Source organism: Vespula pensylvanica, chromosome 24, assembly GCF_014466175.1.
Source record: "Vespula pensylvanica isolate Volc-1 chromosome 24, ASM1446617v1, whole genome shotgun sequence".
In the NCBI taxonomy this organism is placed as follows: Eukaryota; Metazoa; Arthropoda; class Insecta; order Hymenoptera; family Vespidae; genus Vespula; species Vespula pensylvanica.
Window position 1 is genome coordinate 2,489,845 of NC_057708.1, and position 25,603 is coordinate 2,515,447.

The following is a 25,603-nucleotide window of genomic DNA, read 5'->3' on the forward strand; positions in this document are numbered from 1 at the left end:
AGAAACTCACATATCATCAATGAGAATTCGACGAAGAAAGCCACTAAGAAAAAGTCTTTCTCCTATTCGTCGATACAGCTTCAGGGAGATCGTACCTATTTCTTCACGATCAGCTGATTATTGTTTTTCTTTTTTCCCCCAAAAAGAAAAACTCGTAGAAGTTATGTCAGTAGAAAAATTTGCAGTGCGAGTTAGTTGATCTTACGTAGATCCATAGTGAAGAAAGAAATAAAGAAGAGGAGGAAAAAAGGGAGAAAGAGTATACGAAGACCAAATGTGTCAATGACAAAGAGTGCGTGTATACGTATGCGTATGTATTCTGCTACTATCTTCGCTGAAAGGGTCTTAGAGTTGGTCGAAGCTGGAAAAAGAATAAAACGAGGTTGACGTTTCGCGGGTGGGGTGACATCACTGTTCCCTTGGCTCTGTTGTCAGTCGCTTACAGAATGACGCAGTAGACGGTTGCGCGAGGGTGGCAAGCGCCTCGCGGAAAGAAAAATACGGCTCTTGTCGCGAAGTAAGTTTTCAAAATAATCATTTTTTCTCATTATCGAGTATTTCTTAGGAATGTACCAAATTCGTGTATATGGAAAATTACTTCCTTATCTATTTCTATTTTTCGTCCTCTCTCTCTCTCTCTCTCTCTCTCTCTCTCTCTCTCTCTCTCTGCCTGTCTCTCTCTCTCTTTTCTCCTTGGAAGAAGAGGACAGAGAATGATTTTCCTTTGTTGTGTCACGGTCACGTTATATCCCGCATCATATATTACGATTGCAGTACGCCTACGCTATTGGATTCTTCAAAAGCGTCACAATAAAAGCGTGCAACCAAATCCAGTATTTCACGGACAAAGATGATTTTTATTATTTTTCTCTCTTTTTATCTCTCTCTTTCTCTTTCTCTCTCTCCCTCTTCTCTCCCTCTTCTCTCCCTCTCCCCCTCTCCCTCTCCCACTTCCTCCATCTCTTCTCTCTCTCTCTCTCTCTCTCCATCTTCCTCTTCCTCCCTCTCCCTCTCCCTCATCACTTTTTCTCTCCCTCTCTCCTTTTCATTCTCCCCACTTTTCTTTTTGTCTTTCTCTTTCGTCGACCCTGAGTGCGTTCTCTAGGAACAGCTGTGTTGGATTGTGCAATGCCGTTCGACAAGCAAAATAGACCTCCCCACTGCTACCGTCTTTACCAATGCACTTTCCCACTGCAGCATTAAATAATACATTGGTGACGTACCAATAACTTTCGAATGTTAGCCCAAACAAGTGCGTTAACATTTTTGTGTAACGCTGAAAAACGCGACAGTGATTCTTTTTTTTTTTTTCTTTTTTTTGTCTTATGCCATTTCGAGCCATCCCTCGTTCACGACAGTAATTGTCTATGAATTGAGATATTTTTTTCGCTTTTTTTGTTCTCGTTTTTTTCCTTTTTCTTCTTCTTTCTTTCTTTTTTTTTGTTTTTTATTGAACAATTATTAGTTTATAACATTTTTTACGAAAAAAAAGTTAATATTTTTTTTAGCAGTCGATCATCTTTTACCATTTTTTTGTCTATCGATACATTAGGCGTTTATCTTTGTCTAATCATTCATATTTAAGAAGAGAAGATAATCCACTTTTATTTGTTTATTTTCTTATAATCATTTAATGTGTGTTTTACGATAAAAGTTTTAGGGATAATCATTGGCTTCGTGAAAAAAAGAAAGTGAAAATATTTAGAACTGCGTAGTGATTTAAGGAACAAAGAGAATATATTAAGATGTGTTCCATTTCATAAATTGACATAATAATTAATGTTCTTTCTAATCAATGAATGAGAATGTTTGATTAATTTGAAACGTCGTTCTCCTCGTACGACTGGATCGTTGAACTCAACGAAAATGAATTTATTCTTCGTTATCGGTATCATGTTCGGAAGTTAAATATGCCCTCTTGACACGCCAAGGAACATTCGCGATTATGAGAACAATTAAATTTAATGCGTGATCATACTGTTAATCTTTATGTTACAATTAAAATTTAATTTGAGAAATAAAATTCTATCTATTTTTAACTTACAAACAAGATATGTATATAAACAAAAAGATATGTATATAACATATATATATATGTGTGTGTGTGTGTTATATATATGTAACTCTTTGTAATAATACTGAATCTGACTTTAGTAGTACTTTTTAAATATCGCGATTAACATATTAACGAATATATTAAGTAATTGAAATAATTCAAATTATTTTTTAATTACATATCGTTATTGCACGTTTATAAATGATTATTTTCTAAATAGTTAATTAATTCTATTTATTTAGTTTTTTATTTGAAGACTATAAGAATTATGATATAAAAATATTAATATTAACATTATTTTTATTATTTTATATATAAACATTATATTAACAAATAACTGAATAAATATAAAGAATAATTAATTAATTTTTCTTTATATTTCTTTATAGAGAAAATAATTGCCCATGAAAGAAAAATGTCTGCTGATTCACCAAGACGTAATGTGCATAAAGGAGCTCAAGTTGTGTCACCTCAGCCAATAGTTGATCGTTCAATTATTGATAGCGTTGCTGGAATTATAAATGATATAGTTCCACAGGTTGTACTTTTAATCGAAAATATTCAGTTTTATAAGAAGTTATTTTCGTTATCTATTTATATCTATTAGATATTATCCTTTCAGGCATATACTACTGCCCCTAGCACAGATAACAAAGAATCCATAAGTTGGGCTAGATTTGAATATGCGGATATAAATGATCCAGCATTATATCCTGATTTTAATGAAGGGTCAAGTACACCGCCATTGTTGTTAGTACTTGGCTATTCAACTGGTGTACAGGTTTGTATTTTCTTAGATTTTTAATATTGTTGTAATAATTATATAAAAAGTTATGTAAAGAAAATATGAACATTTAAATATTATTATTATTATTATTATTATTATTATTATTATTATTATTATTATTATTATTATTATTATTGTGTATTATCAAAGCTTTTTAACTTCTCTATATAGGTATGGCTAATAGCAGCAACAGGAGAAGCAACAGAAGTGTTATCATGGCGACAAGGAATAGTGCGTACCTTAAGAATTTTACCAAATCCGAAGACTGACTCTGAACATGCTGATCCATTTGAACCGAAACGGCCATTAGTAGCGATATGCGACTCGGCTGGACCGGGACCACAGTTTTGCAATATTAGCTTCATTTCGCTAAAAACTGGCGAACAAACAAAAAACATAAAGTTTAAAAATCCTGTCTGTGACATTCTGGCAAATAGAAGATCCATAGTTGTAACATTTTTAGAGAAGATTGCTGTCTTTGATGCAAGAACATTTGAAGATATTTTAACAGTAACTACTTGTTATCCTAGTCCTGGACCAAATCCCAACCCTGTTGCATTAGGAACTAGATGGCTTGCTTACAGGTAAGCATATTATTTTTTCTTTATAAATATTATTTACAATATTAGAAGAACACATATATATATACACGTGCGCGCGCGCATACACACACACACACACATAAACACATTGGTTTATTTAATGTTGTTAATTACAGTGAAAAAAAGTTATTGCCTGCTAGAAGAAGCAGTGGTGGCTGCGAGGGTGAAGGTGTACAAAGTTACACTGCAACTGTTTTATATGCAGCAAAGTCTTTAGGAAAAGGTCTACGTGGGTTAGGAGAAACAGTAGCGTCAAGTTTAACAGGAAATTCAGTGTCACCGTTAGCTGTTAATAATATGGGCAATGACATAACGCAACCAGGTGTAGTCATGATTTTAGACCTGCAAGCTGCAAAAGAGGAAAAGGATTTGGATGATACATCTATAGAGACAGTAATTGCTCATTTCACTGCCCATAGTGATGCGATCGTTGCCATGACTTTTGATTTAACTGGTGCATTATTAATGACGGCTGACAAACGTGGACATGATTTTCATATATTTAGAATTCAGCCTCATCCTGGTGGTCCTACATTGGCAGCAGTTCATCATCTTTATATTTTGCATCGTGGAGATACCACAGCTAAAGTACAAGTAAGAAATTATATAGTTCTATAGTTCTAATTATATAGTTCATTTTTCTTGTTATTATTTCAACCTATAACAATTTATATTTCTTTTATTGTAGGACATGACATTCTCAGCTGATACTCGTTGGGCTGCTGTTTCAACCGTTCGGGGAACTACTCATGTTTTCCCAGTTGCACCTTATGGTGGATCTGTAGGAGTGAGAACTCATTTGACTCCACATGTAGTAAATAGACTTTCACGGTTTCACAGAAGTGCAGGCTTGACGGACGATGGTACCAGATCTCATTCTCCTGTTTCTCATACTGAATTACCTTTATCAGTCTATCCTTATTCCAATCCCAGACTTCCACCATATCCTCATCCAACAATCCTGCATCCTTTAGCACAAATTAGACAGCCATCTTCATTGAATCACGTCAACAGCCAAGCTCAACCACGGTAATTTCTATTATTATTGATGCTGATAAGCTAATTTTTATGACATAGATTTTAGTAAAATACATATAAAATTGTGGTTATAAATTAATCTTGTTCAAAGATCAATATAAATTAAATTAGATCGTGCTAGTATATGGTATAAAATAGTATTAATTATGTATTTTATTTTTATTTCTTGTTCCGTTAGACCTCAGCAAAGGCAGCGGCTTCATTCTGACGATAGTGGTACTTTACCATTAAAGATATGTGCTTGCTTTGCTCCACCTAGAGCTTGGATTTATGCGCAAAGAGACTCTGGTAGCAAGGTTGCAAAAAGAGCAGTAGATTCTTTGTTTATTATGGCATGCCATGGAAATATGATACAATACGATCTAGAGCCTAAACCTGCTACTGGTATGTTTTATTTATTGTAGTAATATTGAAATATATTTAATGAAAAATATTTTATAAGTTAGTATGTATATCTTATTCGCAAATTACACTGTTTTTGATTACGAAAATTCGTTACATATAGGAGTTCCAAAAGAAAAAGTATGTGATGATACAATGATAGAACTAGAAGTTGAAGCTAAAGGTCAATGGCCTCTCCTAAGGTCTCCAAACTCTGTGGAAATTGTACCACCTTTAGCATCATCAAGTCCTTTATTTAGCGTCTCTACTGTACCCAACAACGTTCAGCCTCTTGATACAAGCGAAGATGGTTGGTTAAGTCAGGTGGAAATTGTAACGCATGCTGGACCACATAGACGGCTATGGATGGGACCACAGTTTGTTTTCAAAACGTATAATGCACCTAGTGGGTTAGTTATTTATTTTGAATCCCAACAATTATTAAACAACATCATTTTTTTTTTTAATTTAAATACACTTCACAAATAAAACTAGATAATTAACGTTTAATATCTTTGTTTAAAACAAAATTCTAACAATAGCAACTTATTATTAGGGTTTCTGTAAACTTGGTAGAAGCAGAGGCAGTAGAGATTGGAATTACAGGTGGTTCACGTCCAGCAAGGTCAAATCCTGTTAATATGCCACATGCAGCTTCTAGACCTTTAGTTCCAGTTGTTATTGATGGTTCAGGAAGTAAGTTTATAAAAATATATATACAAAAATATATAAATAATTCATGCAACTAGTAAAGATTTTGATATTTTTTCAAACATATTCATAATGTATGCACACCAAAATTTACATATATGTATATATGTGTGTGTGTGTGTGTGTATGTGTATTTATGAATCAATATACTTAATTAATATGTATTTCAGGCAGTTATGAACAATCACCAAGATTTATGGAAGCTTATGGGGATTCATTAGATAATGAACATATTGGAGTTGGCAGTGGTGAAAATCAATTAAGAGAAGATTTGGCGGAAGCTATGCTTGAAACATCAATTGCTCCACATCGTGCACCTGGTAAGTAAAATTTTTGGTTAAAAAAAAAAAAAAGGGAAACCACGTTAATAATTTAATCATAAAATCAATATGAAATTTTGTATGAATTGTTTGAATTACTTATATACTTTCATTAACTCCAGTTCAAATATTGTCTATCGTATGGAGTAGCTGAATATATATAAAGCACAATATAGAGTCAATACGTTGATTTAATTAAGTGTTAAATTTATAGTATAAAACTCATTCACATTTGAATCTAACAATGAAACGAACAATCCATTATAATCTTATCGTTGATTAAACATGCTTGTGTCGTCGAGATGATGCTCTATTTATTTATTTATTTATTTATTTGTTTATTTATTTAAAAATTTTATTTTAATTCTAGTTGTTTTTAGAAAACGATATGTAAAATTAGAAAGCTTGTATAGTTGTATGCACGTTAAAAGCTAGTACACATCACCATGTACTATTTTCCTTTTCAACAAAAAATGTTTACACTTATAAACATTAGGTGAAAACTAGTACATATTTTAAATATAATCGCACAATTTTTAAAATATAATCGATTGAAAAAGAACAACAGAATTTGTTGTAATGTTTAGTAAAATTCTATGATATATATAGTATATCACTCGATTCGATATATCCCTTGCGAAAATAATAAATAGAAACAAATAAACAAATATAAAACGAAAAACGTATCACGAAAAAGAATATTGACGCAATTCTGATCTCTGCACGGGGTGAAAGGATGGTCGCTTGCATCTTAAGAATTGTACACAGAACTGGCCAGAGGCAGGTATCTTCGTTTTTATCCCTATAACTATGTCTGATCACTAACATATCACAACACGGTATGAAAAAGTCTGTAAATTCAAAAACACACTGGAAAAATTCTATTCAAGCACTGTACGTTACATTTTCACTAACCGGTGTATATAGTTTCCAATTAGACAGAGTCTAGAAAGAGACTCTTAATTTAACATTTATGTGTTTCCCAAGTATACAGAGAATACATATCTCCTTTCTTAATGCTTTATTCCAGCATTAGAGCATTGGATCACCGACGTCAATGCTCTTGCGGTGTGCAGTGTGGAAAGTAAATAAAATTTCTAAAGGGAAAAATAAAGAAAAAAGAAAAAAAGATGAAGTAATTTTGGAATTAGAGATTTTTCCTTTCGTATATAATACGCTTTGCCAGCACCACCGTTCGCTCTCGTCGCAGTGCTCGTGCTATAGTTCATTCGTTGTTCTTTTCTTTTTCGATAGATTTTTCTTCTCATTTTCTCTCTCTCTCTCTCTCTCTCTCTCTCTCTCTCTGTCTCTCTTTGTCTATCTATCTATCTATCTTTCTTTCTATTTCTCTAAAATCCCTACATCTTTAATGCCAACTACGACAAGAGTCTTACGTGCATCAAAGCAAAGTTGAACAATAAGCAACTCGATTTTGATACCTGCCAACGGCTTTTCTGTTATCAGGGAGGCGCTCGGTATTTGAGAGGGTGGGTCAGCCAGTAACTAAAGTCGTCAACCCTCTTGGCACCGTGATAACCGTGTCTGCTGACGAAGAGGACGTCAGCTCTAGTCAAGAGTTCGATTCCGCGGAGGAGAATCTAGTTCCTGAAGCACCGAGGAGCGTTTGCGCAGAAGAGGGGCCGGCCTCGCTCGGTGATCTTGAGCCACCGTGTTATCAAACGTTACGTGATCTAACAGAGATCTGTGCTGAGATGCGTTCTGCCAGCGAGCCAGCGATTGACAGCGTACCGGACGAGAATATTCGAGACGTTAAAGAAAGAAAGGAGCTTTGCGTCGAAGTGGCATCGATGAAGTCGACGGGAAATTGTTCTATCGACTTTGAGAGAGAGGACGCCTTTCGGGACGTTCCAAGTGGTCTGAGTCTTTGCGCCGAACAAGGTGAGATACCGAGCAGTCCCATGACACAAGCCAAAGAGAATACTGCTCGATCTAAAAGAAGTAATAAATATGAACATGCTGAAACTCAAGAAAAAAGCATAGCCAAAGCTAAATACGTTGTTAATTACGACGAGGACAGCGTCGTACTAATGGAGAACAGGCTGTCTTGTGAAAAAGCTAATCTACAAATGCGAACCAAGGATCAACAAACCTTCTCTTACTCCTCCTCCTCCTCCTCTTCATCCTATTCACGCCAGCAAAATAAAGATATTGAGAAAACAACGAAGACGTCGAAACAACCTTTTAAAGAATTGAGAACGCGAATCGACAAATACATTGTACAGGAACAAGACGATAGTGTCGTTATAGAGGATCCTACTCGATGCATAGATACAAAGAATAATTGTATCGGTAAAAAACATTGTGATGTATCGAAAGAAGATAAATGTGAGTCGAACGATGAATCTGCTTCAAAAATCGATCGAGAGTCTCAGAAGGTAACTGAGAACTCGAAATGCAAATCCAAGTTGAAGGACACGGATATGATCAAAGAATCAGAAGATTGCAGTGGCAGCACTGATCGATCCTTCGTAGAATTGGATAAACCTAATGCTAATGCTGATGGTGTTACGAACGTTGAATGCAAGGAAGAAAACGAGGCAATTCCATCAGACGACTTCAATTCTATGGAATACCATTTGGTGGATAGCAATTGTCCCATCAAAGACTCCACGGTGTCCGATCACTCGGACGAAGACATTGAACATATTCAACGTTCGGAATTAATGCGTGTCCGTGAATCCGATCGTGAGAATTCAGAAAAATCCATGGATTTACCTAGTTACTCCGATTGCTCACCTGTTACTCAAAGAAAAAATAGTAAAAGTACCATATCTGACGACGATCTGGAATATATACATACCTCGGAACTTACAGAAATGCCTGATAATAAATATAATTTAGGAACGACGTCCAGCAATGTTGAAAAATCTGACGAGGATTGCTCCATATCGTCTAAGGGACAGAGCAAACATACATTGTCTTCTGACGACGATCTCGAACATGTTCAGCATTCCGACGTTTGCGCGTCCACGTTAGAAACAACATGTCCAACAAAGGTGGATGAACAAAATTCTAATGTTAAATCACAAGAAACTATTCGAGGTTCCAAATCGAAAGCTACTAAAAGGCGAAAAGATATTTTTGTGATTGAAGATAACACTACTGACAAAGTAGAAGTAACAGTTATGGTCGATCCTATGGACAAATGGATTGCATCGACTAAACATTTCGATAAGAACATGATAGAAGAAACTCAGCACTCCGCTATTAACGAGAAACGTTTTGGTTCTGTAGGTAAATCTTCGGAGACTATTCGTGGAGAACATATAGCGAGTAAATTGAAAGGTACGAAGAAACGAAAAGATATCGTCGTCATAGAAGAAGATTCGAAGGAAGTCAGTAAAATGGAATTTCAGAAGCAATGGTCAATTTCAAAAAAATGTCAAGAAAAGAATATCAATGATGAAACTCAGAACATTGATACTAAAGAGGTGGTATCAACGTCCAATCAGAAGAAAAGTACAATAAATTTTCCAAACGTGCAAGAAAGTATTCAATTGGAACAAACTTGTAAATCAAAAATTAATAAGAAACCGAAGGATATCAGCTGGGTGGATATCCACAGTAAACAAGCATGTAAAATGAAAGGAAATAAAAAGAAGAAGGATGTCGAGGTAATCAATGAAATATGGGCAACTGAGCAGAATCTTCTAGAAAAAGATCCGACGGAAGATATAGATAGAAAATGTGAATCGTGTGATCAAGAAACTACAAGAAACAAATCTAAAATTCTATCCGAAGAACTCGACAAGTGTTCGGATCAAGAAACGACGAGTCTGTTAGAAGGACCTGCTAGAAGAACAATGAAATCACAAAGCTCGAAGTCATCCGTACCCACTAATCTTTTAACAAAAAGATCGCAAGCTAATGATATTGAGATTATAGACATGGATTCTACGCAGAAAGTCAAAATGACTTGGAATCAGATGTTATCATCCCGTCGTAAAACAGTGAGCACGGTCGCGAAAAAGCCAAGGGATAGTTTAAGAACAACGGACGCAGCCGATTTCGATGCAAAACCATTGTTCTTTTGTTCGCGAAAGGTAACGGCTGAAAAATTGCAAGAAGCAGCTGAGGAATTGAATGCGAACGTGGAGATGCAAAAGATCGAGGAGTTATCTCCTAACCCGAGGGTCTGTTGGAGCTCGATGTTTAAGAAAAAGAATGTACCTTCTATCGAAAGTGAGACTTCTCGTAAGGAATCTGATCTCGAGCCTTTGGTCGAAGTTGAGGAGAAATTCGAAGAGAAATTGAAGTTACAAAGTACGTCACAGATCGACGAAAACGTAGATGGCGAAATGATTAAAATAAGTAACGAAGAGGATAAGGCAGCCGAAGTTAAAATTACGGAAGAAGAGGAGATAATAATGGTGGACGAAGAGAAGATTAATTATGAAGAAGAAGAACAAGAACAAGATATAAATCTTCCGATGGAATCGACCTCATCCAAAGAGAATTCTCCTGAGTCTGATTATCAGCAAGAGAAGAGAAGAAGCGATTCCGATCAAGAAATCATACCAGAACGTTCGAGCTCTCCCGACGATTTAAATGCTAATGGTAACGCAGCGTCCGTGGATGTTGAAGGGGAGTTTTCCGATAGAAAAGAATATGTCGAGAAAACTAGCGTAGGTTGTGTAACGTCAACCTTAAGTGCCACGAAGAAAGGCACTAGGTCAAAAAAGAAAAAGCGTAGATGAGTGGAGGATTGCGTGGATGTGCCCAAGGCTAGCCTTGCTCTTTATATATTGTTAATGCAAGTGACCGGAGTAGAATAGCATCGATTAAATGCGTTAGATTTTTATCATTCTCTCATTGTATCATAGTTCATTGGAAAAAGAAGTATGACTTTCCGAATGAAAAAGAATCGGTTGATTGGCATCGTTAAATCATGATTATTTTCAAGATCGTACATACATTCAAAGTATATAGTAGAACGATAATATATTTGCAGTAGTGAGATACCCTTTCTCTCTTTCACTTAACAGGATTAAGTGGTGCTTAATACAAATAACTGTTTTCACGTAAATATTTGAGCTACTCTATAGATTTTGTATTAATAATTAAATTGCTTTAAAGAGTTTCTCGAGATATATTATACATTCGATTCAATAGTAAAGATTTGAACAGCTTTAGAAATTAGAAATTTCGATCGATCCTGGATATTGTTGAAATAAACCAAGAGAGATCTTGATAGTATAGAGCAAGAGTTAATGATCATCCACGTAGATCGGTGCGATAAAAAAAAAAGCGTATATTAATAATTTAATTATATAAATGATCATCGCCCGCGACCATTAAGTGTTCATTTACGGGAAATTGGCTAACTCGTAAAAATTATCTTCTTGACATATACGATCATCTCTCATAGGATTTTTCTTTCATGAAATACTCTGATTGTACAAGGTGTCTCGTTAAAATCATTGACCAAAGAGTTTATCTAAATATGAGTCGATGCTTTCTGTGAAAGCTATGTATAGGCTACAAATTTATGCATATATTATAATAAACGACGAGTTCTAATCGTTTATTAACGATTTTTCTTTTTAACCGTACAACGTACCGAAGGAAAATCTTATCGAGAGGGACGAATAAGTTAATTTTATTTAACTATGAACAAATTACGAGAATATTCGAGAGTAACTCGTTAATATACATACATATTTATTTTCATTTATAGATAAATCGGTCGATTATTTTTTTAAATGATCGTAGGTAGATGATTTTAATGGTCACGCTGTACATACATACACGCGACTTATAAACAAACAAAAAAAGAGTATCTATCGGTTTATTATTTATTTCGTTTGTGTGGATAAAAATATCTCCGAAGTTAGAAAAAAGAACAGATTTTTCTTCTATTTTATTTCTATCGATTTTTATTATTATTATTATTATTATTATTATTATTATTATTATTATTATTATTATTATTATTATTATTATTATTATTTAATCATCATTCAAGTTCTCTCTCTCTCTCTCTCTTTCTTTCTCTCTCTATTTTTCTCTCTCTTTCTCTTTCTCTTTTTCTTGCTCTTTCGCACATTTTCTACCACATTCATGTGTCATAATAATTAATATTTATTTCATTATTATATTATTATTAATTATTATTAAGATGATAAAGATTGCGGATAAATGATCTGTTGATCTTCTGCAATATCTTGAATTGTATAAATTGATTGTATCGATCAATTTATAATTCGAATTTTATTATTAATATTTCTTTTTTTAAATTATTATAATTTATAAAATAGAAAACAAATTCATTTAGTAAAATCTTTTAAACTATTCTTATCTAAATGAAACCGACATCATGTCAATTATCAAATCGTGTGTTAAAGATTTTAATGATCATATTTTTAGACTCTCTATAGTTAGTTTAGAGAGAAGAAACAAAAAAGAATTAAACTAAATTAAATTAAAAAATGCGTCAATGTGTAAAAAAATAAATAATTATCATGATTGTGTAGTGCTGTAATTTTCAAAATTTAATACAGTTCTCAATTTATTGCTGCCGCATCGAGAAAATTATTATATACGAACAAAGACATGATTTCGAGAAGCAATAAAAAATAAGAAAAAAAAGTAAGACACATTTTCTTTTTGTCTAGTAAAATGTTATAACGTGTACAAAATTATTCGCACAAAACTTATTATTAATATTGCAAGTTTTCTTTCGTCTTATTCTCATCTCCTCACATGTTATTAGATAGATCTATAGATCTTCGTTATTAATATATTTCTCGACGCGACAGATTAGGCCAATTTTACTAAAGTACATTGTTAAATTAATGTATATAATTTTTCTTTTTCTTTTTTTCTTAACACATTCGAAGTAATCCCAATATCTCAAACAGTTCCTTAATTTATTACAATGTCAGAAAAAATATTATTTGTTTTAAATTTTATAAATAATATAGTATTATGTGATATATATATATATATATATATATATATATATATATTGTAAATTATTTTATTCAAGTATTTTCTCTCTCTTTCTTGTTTTGCTTTTGTATTTTTATTTTTTTTAATAGTAAATTATTTTATTTAATAGTATACATGAAGTATATAACATTTTCTTTTCATTTCTATTTTCTCTCTAACTCTTCTCCTATTTCTTTTTTTCTTTTCTTCTCTCTCTCTCTCTCTCTCTATCTCTCTCTCTGTCTTTCTCTCTTTCTCTCTCTTTCTATCCTTTATCTATTCTTTACTCCTATGCATTTTCATGTATAGACAGTAATGGGCAAAGCTATATGCACCTTAGTCGAATAACATGTTTTAATTAAATACGTTTCTGAATGTTGCCGAATAAAATATTAGAAGCTCTCTAAAGTGAAAAGAGAATTTACCAAACACACAACAAAAAAAAAAAAATAAAATAAAAAAGAATAATAACAAGTTTGTAATGTTCGTGTTTGTGCTGTGTATTCACAAAGCAGTGAAAAACAAAGAAAAGAAAAAAAAAATAAGTAAAACATGTATATGTAGTTTTTAAAGCGTCGATGATAATCGTATTTCGTATATAATTATTGTTATGTTAGAAAAGAGAAAATGTGTGAATGTTTCAAAAGCAAAGGAGAAGAAGAAGAAAAAGATGACGACGATGATGATAATGACGATGATGATGATGATGCTGATGATGATAGTAATGATGGTGATGACGATGACGATGATAATGATAGTGATGATGATGACGATGATGGTGATGATGATGATGATGATGATGATGATGATGATGATGATGATGATGATGATGATGATGATGATGATGATATTGATGATGATATTGATGATGATGATGATGATGATGATGATGATGATGATGATGATGATGATGATGATGATGATGATGCTGATGCTGATGACGACGACGACGACGATGATGAAGAGGAGGAGGAGGGGTAGGAGAATGATGACGATGACGATGACGATGACGATGACGATGACGATGACGACGATGGTGATGATGATGAAATTAATAAAAAAATATAAAAAATAGAAAAAGACGATATATATATCGATATATCGAGATATATATAATACATATATACATACATACATACGATTGTTTATCGTAAAAAAATTATAGGCTCTTTTGCGTCGAGAAAAACATTTTCTTTGAGATAATTTTTGAAATTCGATTACATCGTTCGTATTAGAATCGTGTTCAAATGCAAATGAAAAGATCTTAGAATTGTACATTTCTCTTGTAAATTATATCCGATCTATCGTACCTGAACGTGCTACATTTTACTGTGTACGTGCGACACACATACATACACACATACACACACACATATCCGGTTGTTTGCGAAGAAAAAGAAAAACAAGTAAAGAATTAAATAAGTAATTACAAAAAATAAAATATCTCTAGCGATTCTTTACGAATCCGAACGAGTAAATAAGATGCACATTATCTAATTCTCGACGTCGCAATATCATTAACCGGAAAATAAAACAAACAAGGAAAAGTCATTGTTATGCGAACGTGTGTGCAGTTTTAAAAAACTATCCGCGAGTTCGAATTATACATATTTTGCGTTTAGGCAAATTTAATATGAGAAACGATGAATAAGAAAGAGATGGATAATAATAACATAAAATAAAAATAAAAAGGACACATTATTACATGCAGGCATGTATTATTAGCTTCAAATTTTAGCGTAATAATAATATGAATTATGCGAATCATATATGTACGTTGTACATACATACATACATACATGCATATATATATGATATGATATGATATGATATGATATGATATGATATGATATGATATGATATGATATGATATGATATGATATATATGATATGATACGATACGATATGATATATAAGTACATAGCTTATAATGATAGAACACGAATGAAATGTATCTCGTGTTACGTGCCGTCCTGAAGTGTCGTCGAAATGACGTGTTTCAATCGAGAAAAAATGGGAAATGCAATGAAAAGCAATGTATCAGTTGGGTTACATTGAGTTTATATATATTAGAAAGAAAACATATCAGTATTTCTTTCTTTCTCTTTCTCCCTTTTTTTCATTTGCTCGTACGATGACATATTACTCTAGACATTTTATTTTATTGGAATTTGGTCTCTTAATTTTCTCTCGAGTTCAAATTTTTGTCTTCTTCAACGTTACTTCTTGGATGGCGGCACATTAGCGAAGAAAATATTCACGATATATATATATATATATATATATATATATATATATATTTAATGAGATAATAATTCATTCATTCATTCAATCACTTATTCATTGTTTCATTTATTAATCTAAAGAGAATAAGTAGCGTTTCTCTTATGACAATGTAATGTATATTTGCGATCCAAGTGACTCTAATTACTTTCCATAACCATCCTTATCACATCACCCTCTTTACTGGAGTCACACTCTTTATAGAATAAAAGTATTAGCAACGTGATTAAATATTATAATTCATTAAAATTGTTCAAACGATAAGCACATTACTATACAAGCTGATTAAATTTTGCATACATATGTATTTACACATAGATATAGATCATTTTGATTATTGGACAAATTAGGGCTATAGCCTTAGTTAATGGTGCAATTAATACTCTCTTTTTTTCTTTCTCTCTTTCTTTTCTAAGTTCGACGAAGCTAATCAATGATTACGAAATTTCGCGAATTATTTTGATAATTATTCCAAGTATTATTATATATTTTTTCAAAGAGATTAAACAAATTTCGAAAGACTTGTTAAGTTCTAATAAATGATTGAAAGGATTTATAAGAATTTCGAATATTTGTAATGATCGTTAGCCTATTACTATTACAATTAGTTTCTTCTAATATAATACGAATACATTTGCATATATCTTAATTTATCGTAAATTGTATGCTTGTGTATGACAACACATATGATGTATCAAAGAGCGTCTCATTAAAATTGATCTTTTATATAAATTTCACGTATAACGAAGGAGTGATTAGAAAATAAATTGTTCAGTCGTCACTGCTACAGCTAAATGAAGAAAAATAATAAGAATATATACATACACGCATATATAATACATAAGTTCATATTGAAGTTCATATTGAATATCGTCGTCGTCATCGTATTACCGACTTTTTTTTTTTTTTTTTTTTTTTTATTAATAATTAAAAACAATCATAGTACACACAAACACATGCGCACGCGCTTTCTAACACTTTTCTCGGTTAATGCACGAGCTATCCATTTTTATAAAAATCTACCTTCTATGTTGTATTTTCTTTCAATTCTATCTTTTCGTTTTATCTATTCTTTTTCATTGTCAGCTAAGAATGATGAAAAATGTGATCTTTTAATGCCAAAGTTTAGTCAACCTGATAATTATTAATTAATTCTTAGTTTTTCTTAACAGTCAAAAAATCATTTTACACGAGTGAGGAACAATTAAAGAAAAGGGACGAGCGAGTATAATATAATAACGTCGAATTATTGTTATCATTCCGCGATAAATAAGACGGCTAAATAATAGCATGTGGACGTAACACGAAAGAGCTTGCACGATTTTTGAGATATATCGAGTTGTAAAAGTAATGATTGTAAAGAAAACTTGAAAAGAAAAGAAAAAGAACGATCGTTTTCTAATCTTCGCGGATATAACAATGGAGGCGATCGTTAAACCAAAAAAAAAAGAAATAAAAAATAAAGAAACAAAAAAAAAAGAAAAAAAAAGGAAGACGAAAAGAGAATAATGACGGAAATAAAATCGACTAGTCAGAAGATAACTGTATATGCGTTCTATTTTTTTAATCTCTCGTGTGTGAATCGTTCCTTATATATTTCTTGTTTCTTTTTCTTTTTTAAACTGATCCTTCGTTTACCTTTCCTTTTCTTGTATGTATTGTGTACTTGAGATATAAGATCAAACTTTATTTTATCGTTTAAATTGATCTAATATATCTTTTCATTCTTAATTAAATAACTCGAACCAACAATAAAAATGAGGACACGTTGAACGTTGAGATTTAACTGCTGACAATATTGGAATGAAATTGTTATTATAGTTTTGTTATGGTATTGACGAGACCTCTACGCCTTTTGATCTGTTACGATGAAGATGTTTATTGTATGAAACTATTGTTTTCTTTTTGTGCCTACATATATTGAATTGATTTACACACGCGAAGTATAATTATATATGTGTATATATATATATATATATGCACACAATAATATATATATAATTATAATAAAATAATATATTATATTAATATAATTATATATATATATAAACTGGTGATTATGAAAGTGATCTAAATCATTTGCGATATTACATCTATTTTGTCTCGTAAGCTATTTAAAAATTTTTTAAATAACACAAAAAGATTATTTTTTCAGAATTAAATAAATTTGTATTTTTTTCCTGTTTGTCTCCTTATAGAAAAATAATTTTTAAATAACTCATATGTCGAAATACCTCAAAACGAAAAATATATGTCTTAGACACTATTTTCATACAATCACCGTCTTATATTATATATAATAAAATCATAGAAATTATTTAAAGATTGAAACAGAACATATGTTGGCACACCAAAGAAAAGAAAAAAATGAATCTCGTATATCTGAAATCATAAGACATTTAAAAAATAAGAGAACTAAGATCAAGCGTTATATTGTTCAACTCTGAATAAATAAATAGAGATTAGAACGATAAGTAGCTACGTTAGGTAGGTTGGAGTGAATATTTTAACAAACGATATTCGAAAAAATACAAATATTTTGTGTTTCAGGTGGGAGTCAGTCGGTCGCAAGCTACGAAGATCTAAGTTCGAGTAGTTTCAGTTCTGCGAGCAGAGCATCATTAGATGCAAGAAGTTCACCGACTCCTTCTTATGGTGCCGAGAATATGATGGTATTCCCTGGGGATAGTAGTGGCTCCATTTGAGATTACTTGAGGTGCGCAGCTCTTGTACCGAAGTGGTTGCGCTGCCTCAGATAAATCGAACGATCTATTGTTCGCCTTTTCAATCTTTTTATTGTTCATCTAACAAAAATAGCTCATCGTTATTAGATGAGATCTATGTTAGAACTGAGTTTTGATTTTGGTTTGTGGACGGATCTCTATCTATCTCTCTCTCTCTCTTTGTTTCTCTCTCTCTCTCACCCTCTTTCTTTCTCTCTTTCTCTATATATATATCTATCTTTCTATTTCTATCTCTTCTTATTTAGAGACTCTTATGTTATCTTATTTGTGTTAAACAAACGAATGTAATAACGTGATAACGATGGGCAATCTCTCATTTTTTTTTACGGAAGTATTGCATTTTGAAGTGACAAATTTGAAAAGCTACTTATGATTAAAATAGTACAGTAATTGCTATATGGCATATCTATTAGGAAAGATCTTTATAGCATCATGAATTGATCAAGTAAGAGTGTATAAGAAAATAATTAATTTCTTTTGTTCTTTTTGGATAATCAAATAATTAATATGTAATAGAAAGATTACTTGAGTTGTAGTCTATAAATTCTTTATAAGATGTTCTTTATTAAATGTTTCCAATTAATTTTATAATTCCTTATACTTGATCAATTTATTTGTTAACAGAATGAAGTATGCTTTTATGAAACGGTATAATCAAATGCAAGAAGGATGAAACGAGAGAGAAAGTTGTTGACGAAACGAAGAAAATAATAATTACATAAAACATCGATGATCTTAACTCTCCTCTGGTTTTCCATTTTTAAAACAAGTTCCTTTGTTTCTACAGTCTACGCTTGCATTCGTCATTTGTGTGATCGAATATTAAAAATGTATTTTTCGTCACGACGTTGCGGCTTAATAGAAAAAAAGGAAAAGAAAAAAAAAGAAAAAGAAAATGAGATGGACACGAGAGAAAATTTCTCAACTTGTTTTTCGCTATTAGAATTTTACGATATTCTGAGAAAGACACAGTGAGATTATCACAATAACTAAAGTTTAAGAGCCGAATGTTGCATTTCTTTCATTACCATCATTTTCTTTCAAGTGCCTCTACTATGCTTTTATATACAATTTTATGTTTCATATATATGTATATAAAATACAAAAAAAAAATATATATATATCGAAAATATCCGTGATATATAAAGGAAAATAATGTCAACGTAAAGTTGGTTCCTATTCCATTATACGTTGATATATAACAAAATAATAGCACGTTATCTTTAAGATAGAAGAACAGGAATGCACAAACGACATTTTTCTAGTAACAAATAGAATAAATAAATTATCTATTTCTCAAGAGACTGAAGATCGTCTCGTTTGATTATCATCTATCTCACTTTTTTATCACGAATTTCACGTTAAAAAAAAAGAAAAGAAAAGTAAAACCATCGAAATAGTTTCCAATTGATCTCTATAGATCACAGTTTGCGTATTCCTGGTCTAGAGGAATCTGTATGCATACAGAGGACACGAGTGTGTAAAAGCGTTGAATGTAATTGTTTAATCATTTTGATATATAATTAATATTGCAGCATTTATTAATTATATGAAAAAAAAAAGAGAAGAGAAGAAAAGAAATGTCGCGGCAATCCATATAGTTGTTATATACACATGAATTAGCTTAATGAGTACGATGTGAACTCGAGTTTCTTTTCAAATCTCGTTTTACGCTTTATAATCGATTAATACGAGTGTAAAACGATCAGAGAAAAAATGTCGAAAATGTGAAAGAAACGTTATTAGAAAAAGCATAGAAAAAAATCAGGGATAGTACTCGAGCCAAACATGATACATGTAAATAGAAACAAAATAGACGGAAACATGAAGTCGTTTCGACTGTATGTACGTCGATAATGAATGAAGCCGTTATAATTAATTGTACAAAATCTAATACAACTCTCTCCTTCTCTTTTATTTTATTCTTCTTCTCTTTGATTTTGTATTTTGTCTTAAACGACGTACATGCATATACAATTAAAAAAAAAAAATAAAAAAAAAGTAGAGCGCTTGTGCCCGCGGACTGCAACCCCTGGACTCGAAAATAGATTTTAAAAAAAGAAAAAAAAAAGAAAAAAGAAATTTAGAAAGAAAACAAAAAAAAAGAGGAAAGCGCATTGCCTAGAATTATATCAAACGTTGTATGAGGTATCATTCATTTTGTTGCGAGAGACAATAGTCACAGTAGAATCTTGTTGTGTAAGTAAGAAAAATTATTGTGCTACACAAAAAGGTCAAATTTGAACACAGCTTAGAGTTATTATTCGTCGATAGGAGAACTGCAGAAAAGTAAATGAAAGCAACATCTATTTCTCCCTCTCCTCCTTCTCTTTCTCCCTTCAAAAGAAAGATCAATGATATTCACAAATACATATTTATTCTTAGAGAACTTAGCCAGGGTAAATTGATTAAGATTTCGACTTAGATATTTTTCGATACCTACGAATAGATAAGGAATTTTTCATTCTCATAAATCGCGTAGTAGAGTTACACGTGTATATTTGTAAAGAAGTTTTTGACAATTAAATTCTCCAAAAAATTATGTATTAAATGCTGAAGAAGAAGAAGAGCGTTTGAGAGAGAGAGAAGAAAAACAAAAATAGAACGTATGTACACGTACGTATATTTTTCTATCTCTTGTTTTCTAATGGCCCCACTACTGTGTGTCTATTAAAATTCCTAACGAACAAACGGACAAAGTGCGAGCTAGTAGGCTCCGGTCCGCGGCGCACAATAAATTATAATCGTATTTTAATAACTATTAATTATTATACTAATTATATATATATATATCTACATATATATATATATATATATATATATATATACATATATAATATCTTAGTAGAGAGCTTATGTAAACATGTACACATCTATCTCGCCTTTTTTTCGAGCGTAGAACTTCTGAGATTCGTGGAAAGCATCTCCTCTCTCTTCATCACTATATAAAATGTCTTATATATCGTTTATATTTTCTGTAAAAGAAAAACAAAATATTATATAAGAAACATTTATTATTGTGTTACTTTGAAGTCGTAATAGAATTGAGAGATTAGGATTGGTTGATTCAATATGAGACAATGTATAAGAACAATTAACTTAAAACAATATTCTTCCTCGATTAAGCGACGACGTTCTATGCGTTAGATAAAATCTGCGAGATTATCAAAAAGAAAAAGAGAAATGAGGAGTACGGAATACATAGTTATGTCTTATTTACAATCAGAAAGATTCAAATAGAATTTTATAAAAATTCTTTCTTGAAACGATATATGGTGCTTTAATCAAAAAATATTAATAGTGAGAAAATATTAATAGTGAGTTAATCTCTTATAATATTAAACGATTCGAGAAACCAGACGGACGATGACGACGCATTTAGGTCTTTTCTCTTCGAAGTCACATCGAATATTGTCGAAAAGAGTAAGTTTCGAGGACACGCTCGATTTATTATTGTTATATTATAAACAAACAATGTTTAAGATCGAGTATCAAAATCAAAGCAAGTCTCTACGTCTCGGTCATAATAGATCCAAACGTCGTACGGTGAAGGTTAACGCTAGATAACGATACAGTTGTTCGTATTAATTGTAAAAGATTACATGGTTCATTTCTACGTAAAAATCATACGAGTATGTGATCGAATTATTTTACAATAATATTTAATCTTGTACGAACATTTAATGTATAACGATTTGTGTGCGAAACGGAACAACAAATTGGCAATTATTTTCTTTATAAATTAATATGCGATCGATATATATATATATACATATATATATATATAATAAATAATTAGTATTATATAAACAATATCGTCGATCACACTTCAGTCGTTATTATAAAAAAGACTAATTCGAAATATTGATAAAAATTCTTCGATGGGTTGTGCTTGAATCAAAAAAAAAATTTGGAAAGTTAAATATCTAATATTATGTGATTTTTTACATCGAGCAACGAGCATTGCTTTTCCACGTCTCATTTATACAGGTAAACAGATGATTTCATTCTAATTGAGCATCTTCCTCCCGAGACGCATTACTTGTTCATATTTAATCTGTATCTTTCTATTCGATTTAAGCTTTATTAGCGATTTGAGAAACATAATCGCGGAGCATAATCGTTAGAAAGTCAACCTTGTACATTCCATGAAACTCCATCGATCTATTGTTCGAATTGTCGTAAGAAAAAAAAAAAAAAAGAGAAATCATACATATATGTTTAAAAATAATTTATGTTTGATATAGAAACATATGAAAATTGTCGTGATTCTGCATCTGTAGAAACACGGAACATACGATATACGTATTTCTTCTTAAAACATCGCACTTGTAAGTACTTGATATTGCACTGTTTGAAAACAAAACAAAACAAGAAATACTGTGATTGATCACGAGATGTGTGTCTATCTCTGATTAACGAGGAAACAAAAGTGGAGACTGAACAATTTTTTTTTCGAATTTTTTTCGCGGTCTTCTCTTTTCTTTTTTCTCTCCAGTGGTCGAGTGACGACATTTTTGTTTCCCACGTTTTACGACATATTATAAATTTTAAAAATAAGCACGCGGACGAACAGTCTCCTAGAGAATCTTTTTACGAAATTTCGCGGTGTCGTTTGTTACGACAATGAACAGAGGATCTATGTATTTCATTGACTAAACGATAATTCATTTAAAGCTACAGTTGCAAATCATATCCCTGTATACATCAGATTTATAAGCTTGTTATACCAACATTTATACGATATGCATTTCGATTATTCTCTACCATTCGGTGTTGTAGCCTTATAGATATTATTCGAGTTAATGAGTTCGTTCCTTTGTATTTGAAAAACAAAAAAAAAACATTCTTTTTTTATTCCAAAAACATCAATTAAAAATTTCTACAATATTCATCTTTCGCATTTCTTTTGTTGTTTTTCGTTACTTTGTTGTGCTTACTTTATTATTACTATTATGTGTGTGGTATTTTTACAATAGTTTAATTAGAAAATATAGTTTGACTAATGTTTAGCAATGAAAGTAGCCATTACCGATATGAAAAGGCGGTCTTTTTAAAGTTTAACGATTACCATTATGTAGTTACGAATGCGTCACCTTGATTTACGCGTATATTACTTTTTCATATATTTTACTATATTACGTATCATCAATTTAGATGATACAGCTATTATTACACACAAGATTATATATATATATTTATATATATATAATTTTATATATATATATATAATGTATGTATATATCTATCTGTCTATATATATATTATATATATACACATATATCTTATGCATACCTTAAGTAAGCATATACTTTATGCTATGTACACATTTTTACAAGGAAGCGATATTATTCCGAGTGAAATTGAAATGTCACATTGAAAAGTTATGCCTCGTGATACGCTACGATCTTTCCATGAGATCTTACGGATCCACTTTTAGAAAGAAACATGTGTTTTGTAATTGCAAGAAACAGGGAAAATTTTCAGAATAAATAAAAGATTTTTAACAATCACAATTTTGGAGTGTATTTATTAATACGTAATATATGAAACACTCGAAGGTTCGTCCAAAATAAAGATAAATAGAAACAAAAATAAATATATCTAACAATTCATTAAATAAATTTCCTATAATTTTTAGTTTGTGTATTAATCGTGATTTTATAATGATTTACAATAACAATTTTTGAAAAAAATTTAATCAATTATTTTTATTTAGTGCACTATCAAGTTTATTAACAATACAAGATTTATAGATTAATAAAGGAACTTCATATAGCAAAATGTACATGTGCAATACTTGCATAAAATCTGATGTAATGCAAGTATTATAATAAAAAACTGTTTACAAAAGTAATGCAATAAAAAGCTAAAATTTCTATTGCACTAATTCGATTGTTACTCGTTAGAGGCACTACACAAGATACTCGTAATCTACACAAGTTTATACACCAATACAATAAGCAGATAATAGGGACAGTATTTGCGTTTGTAATTCATATTTTGTTCATACATGTCGCTGAAAGCACAGTTTTTCTATACGTATTTTAAAATAAACTTATAATATAATATATACATGTAATGTAATCTTCGTTCGTATTTATCGTGGCGCTAGTATTGATTCGTTTTAAGAGGTTAAAGTTTCTTTATTTTTCGAATCTTATTTTTATAATATTCTAGTGTAAATTGGAAGATGACATTTAAACTATATAAAATAGAATTGTATATATCAGTACTGTGTATATAAAACGTACAAAATGCAATCGACTTTTGCATTTGTAATAATCATCTTTTCCATGTCAACAATTTCATGTTATCAGAGATCATATTCAAAGGTTCGTAAGTTTTCTTTTTACTATATGATCTTTATTATGTTTCTTTTTAATAATTATAAATGTATTTCTAGGATTTAAGTAATTCTAAAGAAACAGGACATTCAAATAATTGGGCAGTGCTAGTTGATACATCTCGATTTTGGTTCAACTATAGACATATTGCAAATGTATTATCTATATATAGAAGTGTAAAACGTTTAGGAATACCTGATTCTCAAATCATTCTTATGATCGCCGATGACATGGCATGTAATCCTAGAAACCCTAGGCCTGCTACTGTCTTTAATAATGTTAAACAACACATCAATGTTTATGGAGATGACGTGGAAGTTGATTATAGAGGTTATGAAGTTACCGTAGAAAATTTTGTAAGATTATTAACTGGTCGATTGGCACCAGAGACTCCAAGATCCAAAAAGTTACTTACTGATGAAAGATCTAATATATTAATTTATTTGACTGGTCATGGAGGTAATGGATTTCTAAAGTTTCAAGATTCCGAAGAAATAACTAGTCGAGAGCTTGGAGATGCTTTAGAACAAATGTGGCAAAAGAGAAGATATCATGAAATATTATTTATCGTAGATACATGCCAAGCAAGTTCTATGTATGAAAAATTTTATTCTCCAAATATTTTAGCAATAACTTCTAGTTTGGTAGGAGAAGATTCTTTGTCGGTAAGTTTCTTAATATCTAAAAATATTTTATATATCTTAGTGAATTAATTGATTATTTTCTTATATTTTATTATATTCTATATATTTCTATTATTCTATAATTTCTATATATTTCTAATTTCTATAATTCTATAATTTCTAATATCTAATATCTTATATTCTATATATTTTATTAGCATCATGTGGATCCTGCTATAGGTGTATATGTTATAGACCGATTTACATATTATGCTCTAGACTTTTTAGAGAAAGTAGAACCTACCAGTAGTAGAACATTAGGAGAATTTGTAAGTATTGTATTGTATTGTATTATAAACTTGAATTTAATAATTTTATACCATTTAAAACGTTTAAAACGTTTATTTTTATTACAGCTCAAAATATGTCCAAAACACTATTGTTTATCTACAGTTGGTGTAAGAAAAGATTTATTTAAACGAGATCCCGATAAAGTTCCTATTACAGACTTCTTTGGTTCAGTAAAACCTATAGAGATCACAAAAAACATAATAAATGTCCTCCCTATAAAATCGAATAAAACAAGATTGATAGAATCAGAAGAGAGATATAATTATGTTTCTCAATTTCCAGATATAACGCAATACACGTAAGCTGTTTCAATATTTGTATTTATATCAGCATTACTTTTATTAAACATAGTCCTTAAAAATTATAAAAAGTATTTTCACCATGTCCAATTATTATAAAATATTTGTTA

At 31.1% G+C, this 25,603-nt stretch overlaps 2 protein-coding genes across 2 annotated transcripts; both read left to right on the top strand.

The window, feature by feature from the left end:
* The first annotated feature begins 57 nt into the window (after positions 1-57).
* On the top strand, positions 58-23,389 carry LOC122637075 (flocculation protein FLO11-like). Its single transcript, XM_043828948.1, has 12 exons — positions 58-517; positions 2,446-2,594; positions 2,679-2,837; positions 3,015-3,427; positions 3,562-4,039; positions 4,134-4,474; positions 4,662-4,867; positions 4,989-5,274; positions 5,421-5,560; positions 5,746-5,895; positions 7,360-10,473; positions 17,680-23,389. Exons 2-12 carry the CDS (start codon positions 2,472-2,474, stop codon positions 17,832-17,834), a joined length of 5,565 nt encoding a protein of 1,854 aa, XP_043684883.1. The 5' UTR covers positions 58-517; positions 2,446-2,471; the 3' UTR covers positions 17,835-23,389.
* A 390-nt stretch (positions 23,390-23,779) lies between these two features.
* On the top strand, positions 23,780-25,558 carry LOC122637078 (putative GPI-anchor transamidase). The gene is made up of 4 exons (XM_043828953.1): positions 23,780-24,208; positions 24,280-24,885; positions 25,062-25,172; positions 25,260-25,558. The coding sequence occupies exons 1-4, from the start codon at positions 24,131-24,133 to the stop codon at positions 25,494-25,496; spliced, it is 1,032 nt and encodes a 343-aa protein (XP_043684888.1). The 5' UTR covers positions 23,780-24,130; the 3' UTR covers positions 25,497-25,558.
* The last annotated feature ends 45 nt before the right edge of the window (positions 25,559-25,603 follow it).